The 15,226-nt window shown below is 38.8% G+C and overlaps 1 protein-coding gene across 1 annotated transcript in view; it reads right to left on the bottom strand.

Annotated features, from left to right (window-relative positions):
• The window catches only part of LOC126254906 (protein unc-13 homolog 4B-like), a 142,262-nt gene that overhangs the window by 54,047 nt on the left and 72,989 nt on the right, over positions 1 to 15,226 (bottom strand). Inside the window, exon 3 of the mRNA XM_049955348.1 lies at positions 9,045 to 9,255. Within this exon, the coding sequence (XP_049811305.1) occupies positions 9,045 to 9,255 (211 nt within the window). The remainder of the gene's footprint in view (positions 1 to 9,044; positions 9,256 to 15,226) is intronic.

Consider the following 15,226-nt stretch of genomic DNA (forward strand, 5'->3'; position numbering starts at 1 on the left):
GACACATCATGTGTAGCAGTCATTTCTGGGAAGAGTCATAGTTTGCCTTACTCATCATAGACACCATTTCAAACAACAATTGTGGAATGCCAAGAGAGTTCATGACCTTGTGTTGCTGCATTATTTTTATTTTTACACTTACTGCATTAATTTGATTTAACTGACACAATATTTGAATTATTTATTGCAGTTATTTGCATGTGTTCTTTAAAACTGACTCTAGAACATATATATTAAAAAATTAATAACATTAAAAGAATTTTTTTAATATGTGTAAGGTCTGTTTTCTCAAACACGTCCAAAATAATAGCACCATTTATAATATAGCAGCCTTATTTACATGATGAAAAATAAATGGTGACATTGTTGTAATCAGGTGTTTAAACAATTCCAATGCCGAAAAGCAAAAATTTGTATTGGACCAGGACTCAAAACTGGATTTCCTGCTTATCATGAGCAGTGACTTAAACTGCTTCGGCTATCCAAGAACGATTCCCACATGTCTCAAACTACACACATAGTGTCCCCTATCCATTATCCTCATTGCTTGCAACCTCGCCTGATTCCTGTAAGAGGTCAAACAAAGAGTGCATCCACACTGAAGGTATCATTATATATATATATATATATATATATATATATATATATATATATATATATATATATATGTGGTGTCTGTTCTTTTTGATATGTCTGAATACACTATGTATATAGTGCGCAACATAAGGGAATTTGGGTTAAATGAGAAGTATTCTTGGATAGATGAAGTAGTTAAGGCAACCACTTGTGAAAAGTGGGAAATTTGGGTTTGAGTCCCAGTCTTACACAGATTTTCACTACAGGGTTTATTTCAGTGCCCAATTGCAGATGCTGTCAGAATTTCTCTTTTATTATTAATGCATGTCTTTCTCGATTTCCTTTCCCAATGCCAACTAGCTGTGACACACACACACACACACACACACACACACAGAGAGAGAGAGAGAGAGAGAGAGAGAGAGAGAGAGAGAGAGAGAGAGTTGACACTACCTTGATAGCTTTCAGCTAAGCAGACCACTGCATGATGCCTTGTGTTTTGCCATATAATCTATAGCAAGGACTACTTTGATGCATTAATGTTGGGCTGTCTTGTTTCTCTTTCCTCTTAGCTTTTGCAGTCTTGTAAATACTCTGAAAGGCTCTTTTCACACTTCGAGACTTTTGTGATGTTCAGTTGCACTGTCATTTCTTGCCATGAAACAAGAGGAAAACAATTTTGTGTGTAACTTAATATGGCACTATGTGCTACTTATACACCATACTACTTCTTTGACTCATGGTATTACGATGCTGCATGGGTCTTAGCCTCTTCAACAAATTTCCTCCATTCTACCTTCTCCATTATGGTTATCACCATCCTCTGACATTAAGGAATTTGATATTTCCTTTGTAATCATCTATCCACCAAGCTCTGTCTTCTTCCAGTTGGTTTCCATTCAGAAACCTTTACTGTCATTCTTTTGGTATCCATCCTAAGGATATGTCCAAACCAGGCCATTCCCCTACTTTTTACCAATCTAATGTCAGTTTCTAGTATGAGGAACTCCAACTCAGCTTCCATTCTAGATCTCCAGAAACAATTCTTATACTGAACTGCTCTACAGATCTTGCACAGAACTCTACACTCAAAATTTGTACTGTTAATATTAGATCACTGTCTATCAAAGTTCTGCACATGTTCAAGATTGATGCAAGCTGCTGATAGTTTAAACAGGTTATTATTTTACTTCCTGATGAAATTTATGTATTTAGTCTTCATTTCATTGACAGTAAAGCCTCTTATTTGTGTGGTTTCTTTCCGTTCACATATTGTTTTCCCTAGTGAAATTCTCCTTCTATTAATAACTGGTACATCATCAGCATATGTCTGTCTGTATCTGAGCTGACTGTGCCAACTGCACATTTAAGTTTGAGGATTACTAGATTCCAGTGCAATAATGAAGGTGAATATTTGTCAAATGAAGTGAAAACCTTCTTTAAAGAGAAGGGAATCCTGTATGAACTGACAATGAGATATAGGCTACACCACAACAAAATGAAGTAAGTGAGTAGATGAACAGGAACATTACAAACAAGGCTCACTGTGTGTTGCTGAACAATAAACTAAAAAAATCTTTTTGGTCAGAAGCAGTACAGACTGCTGTTTTGTTAATAAATGGAACATCAATGTGTTACATTAAAAGTGACAGTTCCTGCTACTCTGTGGTACAGTGAAATGCCCAAGTTTCAGAAAATGAAAGTGTTTGGTTGTGTGGCATATTTAAAACTTCCTGAAGAAGTGATTGTTGAAAAATTTGATTCTATTACAGGGAAGTCCTTCATGGTTGGGCGCTGTGTTAGAGGATATTGGCTATGGTGTCTGGAAGAGAGATACATAATTCTTGGAAGAGAAGCCAAGTTTCATGAAAATCATTCTGATTTTAATAATGAAGATTGGTTCTCTCCGAGACAACAATGAGGTTACCATTGATGAAGAGAATATTAATGACTACAGAAATGACAATATATCAAGTGATAATGAAGTTGAATAAATGAGATCTCCTGAAATATGCAAAAGTGCAGAGAAAGAAAATGTCTGGCATATATGAAAGACTATGCAGTATTAGAAGTGAGTGCAGAAGTATACTTCAAGGATGTTCCGAGGACATTCAGTGTCATCTACATCAGATCAGACAAAGAAGAATGACTTCCCAGCAGCAGAAGAGATTGAGTAATAAATGAAACCAGTATTTGAATTACCTGAAAATAAGAACAAGAAAACCATTGAGACCAAGTGAGTTATTAAAATGAAACATGATGATGTAGGCAACATAAGACTAGTTTCTCATGGTTGTTTTCAAAGAAAAGGTATTAACTATAATAAAACATGCTTCTGTAGCAAGGTTAACAACTCACAACATTACTTGCCATTATGTATCAGGAAAAATTGATTTCAAATAAAATAGATATAAAAGTTTTTTTTTTTATTCATGGAAATTTAGGTGAAGAAATTTACATAAAAATACGAATAGGACTTTATGTAGAACCAGGTACTGTATGTAAGAGAAACAAGGCAATTTATGGTTTAAAGATGGCCTCAGGATCTTGGAATTTCATGTCTGAGAAGTCTGTTTTCTCAAAGTTCTACACTTTGTGCAAATCAGTGCCAATAGGTGTCTATATACTTATAGGAACTTAAACACGAAGGCTCATTTTTTGTTGTATGCAGCTATTGTTATCATTTTAAAGAATGATAAGATGAAAATTGAAGAATTCAAATTAGCTTTAGGGGTAAATTTAAAATGAAATATTTTGGAGGTTTCAGACTGTTCTTGTGAATTAAGACACATAAGAGTGAAGATGGAATAATTTTGAATCAGAAAACTTACTTGGAAAACCTATTGAAGAGGTTTGATATAAATGAATGCAAGCCAGTTAACACACTCCTAGTACTGAATTACAAACAAGATTGTATGATAAAGTGCCTTACAGAGAATTAATAGAATGATTGCATCATTAACTCAAACAACATGACCTGATTTAAGCTGTGCTGTTAATTACACCAAGGAGCCAAAGAAACCGGTACACCTGCCTAACATTGTGTAAGGCCCCCACAAGCACACAGAAGTGCTGCAACACGATGTGACATGGACTCTACTAATGTCTGAAGTAGTGCTGGAGATAACTGACACCATGACTCCTGCAGAGCTGTCCATAAATCCATAAGACTATTAGGGGTGGAGATCTACAGAACAGCATGTTGCAAGGCATCCCACATATGCTCAATAGTATTCATATCTGGCGAGTTTGGTGGCCACTGGAAGTGTTTAAACTTGTAAGAGTGTTCCTGGAGCCACTCTTTAGCAATTCTGGACATGTGGGGTATCGCATTGTCCTGCTGGGATTGCCCAAGTCCATCGGAATGCACAATGGACATGAATGGATGCAGGTGATCAGACAGGATGCTTATGTGCATGTCACATGTCAGAGTCTTATTTAGATGTATCAGGGATCCCATATCACTCCAACTGCACATGCCTACACCATTAAGAGCCTCTACCACCTTGAACAGTCCCTTGCTGACATGCAGGATCCATGGATGATTCACGAGGTTGTCTCCATACCCGTACATATTCATCCCCTAGATGCTATTTGAAATGAGACTCATCTGACCAGACAACATGTTTCCAGTCATCTACAATCCGATGTCAGTGTTGACAGGCCCAGGTGAGGCATAAAGCTTTGTGTTGGTAGTCATCAAGGGTAGACAAGTGGGCCTTTGGCTCCAAAAGACCATATTGACAATGTTTCATTGAATGGTTCACATGACCCAGCACTGAAATATGCAGCATTCTACAGGACAGTTGCACTTCTGTCATGCTGAATGATTTTCTTCAGTTGTCATTGGTCCCATTCTTGCAGGATCATTCCTGATATTCACGCAACATCCGTGAAATGGTCGTATGGGAAAATCCCCACTTCATCACTCTCTCGGAGATGCTGTGTCCCATCACTCGTAACCCAACTATAACACCATGTTCAAACTCACTTAAATCTTGATAAGCTGCCACTGTAGCAACAGTAACTGATCTAACAACTGCACCAGACATTTGTTGTCTTATATAGGCACTGCCAACCACAGTGCTGTATTCTGCCTGTTTACATATCTCTGTATCTGAATATGCATGCCTATACTAGTTTCTTTGGCAATTCAGTGTATTTAAATCTTTAACAAAGTTATCCATTGGAAAAATTTAAAGAGAAGAGACACTACAGATTATGGGATGCATTATAAAAATGAAGAAAACAATGAAACTTTCATAGCTTATTCTGATGATGATTGGGCCAAGAGCTCACATAGAAAATCAAGCTGTTTGTTAACACTGTAAGTTGGAGAACTAAAAAGATGAGGTACTTTAAAGTAGCCTGTTACAGAAGTAGAATTTGTATAACTTGCAACATGTGTTGTAAAATATTTGTGGTTTGAGAATGCTCCGTGATCTAAATTTTTGATGACTGAAAAACTCATAATTTATGAAGACAATCAGTCTTGTATTGCTTATTTTTGTAAATGGAATATAAAAGACTAAAACATATAGATATTAAGTATAAGTTTATTAGATACTTATATTTTAAAAGGAAAACAAATATTATGTACATTGCTACAGAAAATCAGTTAGCTGACACTTTTACAAAATCATTGGGCAAACAAAATTTTGAAAAATTATCACAAGGATTAAAAAGATTTAAAGTTGCAGACTGAAGTGTAGTGAAAGAATAACAGTTCTATACTATCTTCTTATGATTTGTTTGATATGTGTACATCTTTGGTAGAGGGAATGTTTTGGATTTGTTGTGTTCATTGAGTGTGCATATACTGTCTGCACAAATTAAGTTAACACTTTGTGTAATGGCTGATAGAAGTGACTGTAGTGGCATTTTTAATTTACAGTTACTCCAATAAGCCACTGTGCTAAGTATCAATTTAATTTGTGCAGACTGTGTGTGTTGTCGTAAAGTGTGTCTAATGTATTTTCTTCATTCAGTGAATAAATTAATTAAAACTAAAATTTCTTGTTTGCAACCACACTCTGCTACCAGTTTATTCATCAGACGGGAGGGACAGAGTAGGACATGGGTTGGTTGTCTTGAATAATTTTTGAAGAATATACTTAACAGAAGTTTCCAGCTTGCATCTTAGTTCCCTTTTCTTAGCTTTACATCCTTTTTTTAAAAGTTTTGCATGACAGATGTAGCAAATATCTAAATCTATTACAAATATATTTAGTCCTAAGACATTTAAATATGCTGATAATGATTGTATTCATATTAACTGTTGGGTTAAGAACTAAACTACTACCTCTGTCTATTGAAGTTAGTGTTTCCATTTAGTGACTCACTGGAACATGTTCTGTAATGAGAAGCACTAATAAAGTCCCTTGCTGTTTCTGTACAGACCTTTGCATTTCTTTATTGCATCTAAACAAACTATATAAAATATTGTCTTAGTTAATTGTATCCTTTTTATCATTGTCCTGTTTCTCTATATTGCCCAGTATCTACATGCCACAATGAAGGAGACTGAAATAGTGTGATGTAATATCAAAAAGTGACAATTTAGAGAGATCAAAAATTTTAGGAAGTCAGGCAGCTACTGAACTTCTATAGCAAATTTATTCATTTATTAAAACTTTCTTGGTCCTTAAATAGCTCGAAAGCTGGCTTGTGGCCTAATGAATGAATGAGTAAAAAGAAAACATGCAAAATCTCTTTCCTGCTCAGAGCTAGCATTTGTTTTAACATAAAAGACACAACTGACTGTCTCTAATTTCCATTTTACAGACTCCTAGAATCTGTAGCAGACAATGAATACCAACCTATCTCTGCCGAAGTACAGTTTTCATGTTAGAGAAACAAATACCTAAAGCAATGTATGCAGCTCTCTCGCATCTAATGGATAAAAAAGGAATACTACTTTATTGTGACTGAGCTAATTATTATTATACACCTAACTAACCAATGTCAAAATGGTCAATGAGTATTCCAAAATGCTCTTTCAGCACTGTGACAAGTAAATACTTTATGTCTTGTGTGTACCACAGCAGTAGGAGTTATTACTGCCTTGTTTAGTTGATTATAAATACCGTAATTGCTACTGTTCTTTCGCTTATCAGACATCAAGTTGTGGGGTACTTTGTTTTACGTGACCATTGTTGTAGCACAGAAATCTCTGGACATGGGCCATTATTGGTTGTATCAGTGCCCTAGGACTTTTATAAGTGGAAATTAGAAACATTTTTGTTTTCCTCGTGAGTTAAGGTTTGGGTCTGTTGTTCCTGAATTTATACCATTCCCTGTATCAATGTGTCTCCAGCAAAGCACTTCATGGATTACATATGACATAAATTTTAGATTTTGCTGTAGCTTCAAAATCATCATTCAGAGAGCTTGAATATACGCTACTGGCCATTAAAATTGCTGCACCAAGAAGAAATGCAGACGATAAACGGGTATTCATTGGACAAATATATTATACTAGAACTGACATGTGATTACATTTTCATGCAATTTGGGTGCATAGATCCTGAGAAATCAGTACCCAGAACAACCACCTCTGGCCGTAATAATGGCCTTGATAAGCCTGGGCATTGAGTCAAACAGAGCTTAGATGGCATGTACAGGTACAGCTGCCCATGCAGCTTCAACATGATACCACAGTTCATCAAGAGTAGTGACTGGCGTATTGTGATGAGCCAGTTGCCCGGCCACCATTGACCAGATGTTTTCAATTGGTGAGAGATCTGGAGAATGTGCTGGCCAGGCCAGCAGTCGAACATTTTCTGTATCCAGAAAGGCCCGGACAGGACCTGCAACATGCGGTCGTGCATTATCCTGCTGAAATGTAGGGTTTCGCAGGGATCGAATGAAGGGTAGAGGCACGGGTCATAACACATCTGAAATGTAACGTCCACTGTTCAAAGTGCCGTCAATGCGAACAAGAAGTGACCGAGACGTGTAACCAATGGCACCCCATACCATCACACCGGGTGATACGTGAGTATGGCAATGACGAATACATGCTTCCAATGTGCGTTCACCATGATGTCGCCAAACACGGATGTGACCATCATGATGCTGTAAACAGAACCTGGATTCATCCGAAAAAATGACGTTTTGCCATTCGTGTACCCAGGTTCGTCGTTGAGTACACCGTCACAGGCGTTCCTGTCTGTGATGCAGCGTCAAGGGTAACCGCAGCCACGGTCTCCGAGCTGATAGTCCATGCTGCTGCAAACATTGTCAATCTGTTCGTACAGATGGTTGTTGTCTTGCAAACATCCCCATCTGTTGACTCAGGGATCGAGACGTGGCTGCACGATCCATTACAGACATGCGGATAAGATGCCTGTCATCTCGACTGCTAGTGATACGAGGCCATTGGGACCCAGCACAACATTACCCTCTTGAACCCACCGATTCCAAATTTTGCTAACAGTAATTGGATCTTGACCAACGCAAGCAGCAATGTCGCGATACGATAAACCGCAGTTGCAATAGGCTACAATCCAACCTTTATCAAAGTCAGAAACGTGATGGTACGCATTTCTCCTCCTTACACAAGGCATCACAACAATGTTTCACCATGCAATGCCGGTCAACTGCTGTTTGCGTATGAGAAATCAGTTGGAAACTTTCCTCATGTCAGCACATTGTAGGTGTCGCCACTGGTGCCAACCTTGTGTGAATGCTCTGAAAAGCTAATCATTTGCATATCACAGCATCTTCTTCCTGTCAGTTAATTTTTGTGTCTGTAGCATGTCATCTTCATGGTGTAGCAATTTTAATGGCCAGTAGTGTAGTTACATTGAGGTATCAATAATTGCGAGAAATAATTTTGTAGAAATAAGCCAAGACCCTGGGCTTTTCACCCAGTCCTACAATTATCTGCCTTTGTTAACAAACTACAGGAAAGATAAACCAAATTTGTGTTCAGGTATTTTATGGCGGACCAGTAATATTAGGTTAATACTAATGAGTAGGAACTACAGAGAAGAGCTGCTGGTGTCAGAAAATAAGTGGTGGTGAAAGACTTACAATGCAGATCAACTGAATTAGAGACAACTCTCCAGTAATATGTAGCCACCCTTCTCTGCCCTGGTGCCAGGGATTTGTGATTTTTCATGGTGTGGACTCCACATCAAATTCATTTGGGAGCCATACTGATTCCTTGCCGTGTTAAACAGTAAAATGTATACTAGTTTCTAAGAGTGTACTTCATAATCATTATTAAAAAACTTCGTAGGTTTTTTTGACTTGGCTGTGGTTATGACCTAATATCTTGTCACTTGTGTAGGATATCTCATCTAACATCAACTACATTAAGGATTTTGCGTCCATGAAAAACATCCATCTGCTCTGATATTAATCACATCATACATATGACTTACATGAGTTATAACACTTTCCAGGCACAACCTTGACAGAAAACTCTCTTTAAGTACAATCATGAATATAAGTAATTTTACCTTATACATCTTTCTGTTCTGTCCGTTCCAGCACAAGATTCATCTTGTGAAGGGATTCGCTTTCTTCTACCATTCTTTGGTGTAAACCTCTTACTGTTTCGCTGTATTCCAGATCTGGGAGTTTCTACAGTAACAGTCCTCTTATTTGCATTGTAATATCCAGCATACTTTATCCTGACTTTTTTATGGGGGCAGCCACATAGTACATAAGCTGTAACAGAAATAATATTTTATGAAATTAGTTGTCACTTGCAAGATAAATTACATATGCATTTGGGAAAGAACAAATTTCTTGAAAGTTATATCAGTCTTGCAAAGCTGTTCCTTTTATAAGAGATATTAGATTCATCTTATTTTTTTCTTTTACATATATCACATGTTACCATTCTGTGTCTCACTGATGGCTAATTCCATACTTTGATATATCTTGGAACCAACAACAAGCAAATAGCAATATCGACACTTGGACATTTGTCACTCTTCTGATGATCCCTCTTCTATAATCCCACAATTGTTGAAAAACATTTACCTTCAAAAGCTGGTACATTACCTAAATACACAGTGCCTTCTTTTCTCATGATATCCCACCAACTCAGTTTGAAGTGGATTTTTCATGATGTCTCTCCCAGTCTTCATCCTACTGACTCCCTAAGAACCAATGGTTTGTACTTCTAGGCACTCAGGAGTACTCCTGCCAGGATTACAATAGACAACTTCTACATCAAGATAATGGTTGACCAAAATTATGCCCTGTAATGAACCCCACCATAATATTTTTTCTAAAAAAATATCAAATTACCTTTTCAGTGCTCTCCCAAACTTTACAATAATCTGGCCAAATGCCATACTCCTCCTCACACCATTTCTTACTCTTTGAACATGACACACACTGTCAAAGGAATAGGCATTTGTGAGTCTACATCAATGACTAGATCAATATCTACATCTACATGTATGTTCTGCAAACTACTGAAGTGTATGGCAGAGGGTATGTACCATTGCACCAGTTATTAAGGTTTTTCCATTCCATTCATGTATGAGCACAGGAAGAGTGGCAGTTTAAATACCTCCATGCATGCTGTAATTAATCTAATCATGTCCTCACAATCTGCATGCAAGTGAGCTGTAGAGGGTCGTATAGAGTCCTACAGCCATGATATAAAACCAGTTCTTGAAACTTTGTAAGCAGGTTTTCTCGGGATAGTTTATGTTTATCTTCAATAGACTGCCAATTCTGTTTCTTCAGCATCTCTGTGACTCTCTCCAATTGACCAAACAAACCTGTGACCATTCATGCTACCTTTCTCTCTATATTTTCAATATCCCCTGTTGTCCTGTTTGGTATGTGTCCCACACACTTGAGTAATATTCTAGGGTGGATCAAATGGATCAAATGAGTGACCTGCCAGCAATCTCCTTTGTAGACTGACTGCATTTCCCCAATATTCTGTCAATGAACTGAAGTCTAACACCTGTTTTACCCATGATTGAGACTATGTGATCATTCTATTTCAAATTGGTACGAAGTGTTACACCCAGGTATTTATATGAGTTGATTGATTTTAGCTGTGACTCATTGATATTGTAGTCATGGCATACTATAGTTTATCATTTTGTGAAGTGCACAATTTTACTTTTCTGAACATTTTAAAGCAAATTGCCAAAATTGGCACCATTTTGAAGTCTTATCATGATACGAGTGAATATAAATATATCTTATTTCAGACTGTACTTCACTATAGATAACTGTGTTATCTGCAAAATAATGTTGTCCAAATGATTAATGGAAAATCTCATATAAAGATGTGAAACAAATACTAACAAAGAGATAGAGGGGCTGGCCAGTACTTAACTCAGCTCAGTACAGCCAATAGATACACAAAAAAACAGAACCGAAAATTTACGTTCCTAGCTTTCGGAAGAAATGTTCCTTCATCAGGGAAGAGAGAGGGGAAAGAAAGGGAAGAAGGGAAAGTAGATTCAGTTACTCACAACCCAGGTTATGAAGCAACAGGGAAAGGAAAACAGGGAGGGTAGCAAGGATGGAGGCATGGTTGTCAGAGGGAAGCCAAAGATATTCTACTGTAAGTACTGTGCCAGCTTCAAACCAAAGAGGATGCATACAGAGGTAAAGAGGTATATAGTATAAAGATAAACACAACTATGTAGGATGAAAAGATGTGTGAATGGCTAAAGAGGAAAGGGAAAGAGGAGAAGACTGAAGAGTAAATGGGAGTGAGGTTATTTAACATAGGTTCAGTCCAGGGGGATGGCGGGATGAAAGGATGTGTTGGAGTGCAAGTTCCCATCTCCACAGTTCAGAGGGACTGGTGTTGGGTGGGAGAAGCCAAATGTTACATACAGTGTAGCAGGTTCCTAGGTCCCTAGAATTATGCTGGAGGGCATGCTCCGCTACTGGGTATTGGACATCTCCTAGGCGGACAGTTCGTCTGCGTCCATTCATGTGCTCAGCCAGTTTAGTTGTTGTCATACTGATGTAAAAGGCTGTGCAGTGCAGGCATGTCAGTTGATAAATGACATGTGTAGTTTCACATGTGGCCCTGCCTTGAATTGTGTATGTTTTACCAGTAGCGGGGCTGGAGTAGGTGGTTGTGGGGGGATGCATGGGGCAGGTTTTGCAGCGGGGTCGGTTACAGGGGTAGGAACCGCTGGGTAGAGAAGGTAGTCTGGGAATATTGTACGGTTTAACAAGGATGTTACAGAGGTTAGGGTGGCGACAAAAGGCAACTCTGGGTGGTGTGGGGAGAATTTTGTCACCCCTGTAACCGACCCCGCTGCAAAACCTGCCCCATGCATCCCCCCACAACCACCTACTCCAGCCCCGCTACTGGTAAAACATACACAATTCAAGGCAGGGCCACATGTGAAACTACACATGTCATTTATCAACTGACATGCCTGCACTGCACAGCCTTTTACATCGGTATGACAACAACTAAACTGGCTGAGTGCATGAACGGACACAGACGAACTGTCCGCCTAGGAGATGTCCAATACCCAGTAGCGGAGCATGCCCTCCAGCATAATTCTAGGGACCTAGGAACCTGCTACACTGTATGTACCATTTGGCTTCTCCCACCCAACACCAGTCCCTCTGAACTGTGGAGATGGGAACTTGCACTCCAACACATCCTTTCATCCCGCCATCCCCCTGGACTGAACCTACGTTAAACAACCTCACTCCCATTTACTCTTCAGTCTTCTTCTCTTTCCCTTTCCTCTTTAGCCATTCACACATCTTTTCATCCTACATAGTTGTGTTTATCTTTATACTATATACCTCTTTACCTCTGTATGCATCCTCTTTGGTTTGAAGCTGGCACAGTACTTACAGTAGAATATCTTTGGCTTCCCTCTGACAACCATGCCTCCATCCTTGCTACCCTCCCTGTTTTCCTTTCCCTGTTGCTTCATAACCTGAGTTGTAAGTAACTGAATCTACTTTCCCTTCTTCCCTTTCTTTCCCCTCTCTCCTTTCTGATGAAGGAACATTTCTTCCGAAAGCTAGGAACATAAATTTTCGGTTCTGTTTTTTTGTGTATCTATTGGCTGTACTGAGCTGAGGTAAGTACTGGCCAGCCCCTCTATCTCTTTGTAAATAATGTTGTCCATAAGATCATTAATGTACAGCATGAAAAGTAAGGATGCCAACACACTTCCCTGGAATACACTCCAAGTTACTTCTACGTTTGTAATGAACCTCCATCAGAGATAATATGCTGCATCCTCCTCAGCAAAATATTCTCAATCTAGTCACAAATTTCGTTTGATACCTCATAAAACTATACTTTCGGTAATAAGCATACATGTGGTACTGAGTTAAATGGTTTTTGGTAGATCACGGAATACTGTGTTTAACTGATTGCCTTGATCCAAAACTTTCAGTATGTCGTGTGAGAATAGTGCAAGCTGGATTTCAAATTATTGATGTTTTTGGCATTGTTACTGGTTGGCATAGAGGAGGTCATTTTTCCAAGTTGTGTCATTATATTTGAGCTCAGAATATGTTCCAAGTTTTCTGAATCACTTGTATTACCCTTCTTGTAAACGGGTGTGACCTGTGCTTTTTTCCAACTACTGGGCAAAGTTCTTTGCTCACAGGATCTGTGATAGATTATAGTTAAAATAGGGCTAATTCAGCCACAAATTCAGTGTAGAATCTGACAGGAGTTCCATTGAGCCCTGGAGCTTTGTTCAATTTTAACGATTCCTGCTGTTTCTCAAATTGAGACAATTCTCCTCAATTTTCCTTTGTAAAAGAACATTTGATAACTGAGTTAAGCATTTCTGCTTTCGCTTTGCTAGCCTGAGTTTCAGTTTGTGTCTCATCCCTGAATGACTGGACACTAACTCTGGTGTGATTAACAGCCTTTACATACAACCAAAATTTCTTTGGTTTTTGTGAAAGATCATTTGACATTATTCTGCTAAGGTAGTCATTGAGGGCCTCATGCACTGCTCTCTTGACAGCCAAATGTATTCCATTCAGCATCTCTCTATCTGTAGACCCATGCTTTGTTTTACACCTATTATATAGTAGCCTCTATTTCTTCAGAAGTTTCTTTACAGCAAGTGTATATCATGGAGGCTCCATCCCATTATGAACTGTTCTACTGGGTACATATCTATCCAGTGCCTGGACAACTCTCCTTTTAAACCTGAGTTATATTTCCTCTATAGCCTCAAGTTCCTGTGATTAAAGTTTCAAGTTCCTCATTGAGATATGACACTACTGCTATTTTATCTAGTTTACTGGACATATATAGCTTTCTGCTTGGTTTAGTTGTCCTTTGTACTTTGGTAATCATTGATACCAAACCTTGCCATGGTCACTGATAGCAGTTTTGGTGTGGAGATCCTTAAGGAGGTCAGGACTGTTTGTTGACATTACATCTGGTATATTTCCATCACGGGTGGGGTTCTGAACTCCCAGTTATATGAACTTTTCAGAGAAGGCATCTGCAGGATGTCTTGTCAACTCACCACTAACAAAACTTTAATTTTCCCAATTGCTTGCTGAATGATTAAAATCTCCGCTGAAGATTCCAGTATGATGGGGGAATTTACAGAAAAATGGACTGAGGTTTTCTCTAAAATTTTCAGTTACATCAAGAAGTGAGTCTGCTTGTTGATAGAAGGGTCCAGTTATCATTTTATGCCCACCTCTGATACTGAGTCTTGCCCACAAAATCTATTATGCAGCTTTAGTTTATATCTGCTGTATCTGAGCTTCTTGTCTACTGTGACAAATACACCACCTACATTTCCCATTAGTCTGTCCTGTTGTTATACATTTAAATTTGTCCCAAAAATCCCATTGCTATTAACTTCACGTTTTAACCAACTTCCTGTACCCAGTATTACGTGAACTTCACTGCTTTTCAGAAGGCCTTCAGCAGTTAATTACTAAAATTTTATTACTCTCAACCATGGGGGGCATGTCTTTGAATCTCACACTAATGCTTCTTGATTCCCTACAGCTGTCATTATCTGGAGTTGATGAAGTTCAACCCAATCTAAAAGACCCTTGTGTGCACCTCATACCATCAATTACATACATAGTAGCCTCTGATGTACACTGCACACCTGACCCATTTAGGGGATCCTACAGTTCTCAATCCTCTGACACAATGCCAGGAAATCGTAGCCTATTTGTTCACAGAACCTCCAGAGTCTCTGGTTCAATCCTTCCACTCAACTCAGAACCAGGGAGCCACAATCGGTGCTGGTGACAATGCTGCAAATCGTAAGCTCCATTGAAATTCCATGCACGAGGCTGGCCTTTTCAACCTTCTGTGCCCATCACTGGAATGATCCATGTATGAACTTGTAGCCCAGATGAGAGATGTCATTTGTTCCACTGTGCACTACAATCTGCAGCTGGATGTATCCTGTTTCTTCAAGGGCTGCAGGAATAGCCTCATCGACATGTTGAATAAGGCCCCCAGGCATACATGCAGAGTGCACCTGATCTTCCATCCTGTCCCTTGGTGCCATTTTCCTAAGAGGTACCATTGTTCACCATACATTTGAACTGCCAATGATTAATAGGCCCCTACCCTTTTTTGTTTGCCTCCTCTTCACACAGGCCACAGCAGGTTTCACAACAGGTGAAGTGAGTCCCACTAGCACAGTTTCAATTTCAGCGGAAGACAGCACCT

Source organism: Schistocerca nitens, chromosome 1, assembly GCF_023898315.1.
Source record: "Schistocerca nitens isolate TAMUIC-IGC-003100 chromosome 1, iqSchNite1.1, whole genome shotgun sequence".
Lineage (NCBI taxonomy): Eukaryota > Metazoa > Arthropoda > Insecta > Orthoptera > Acrididae > Schistocerca > Schistocerca nitens.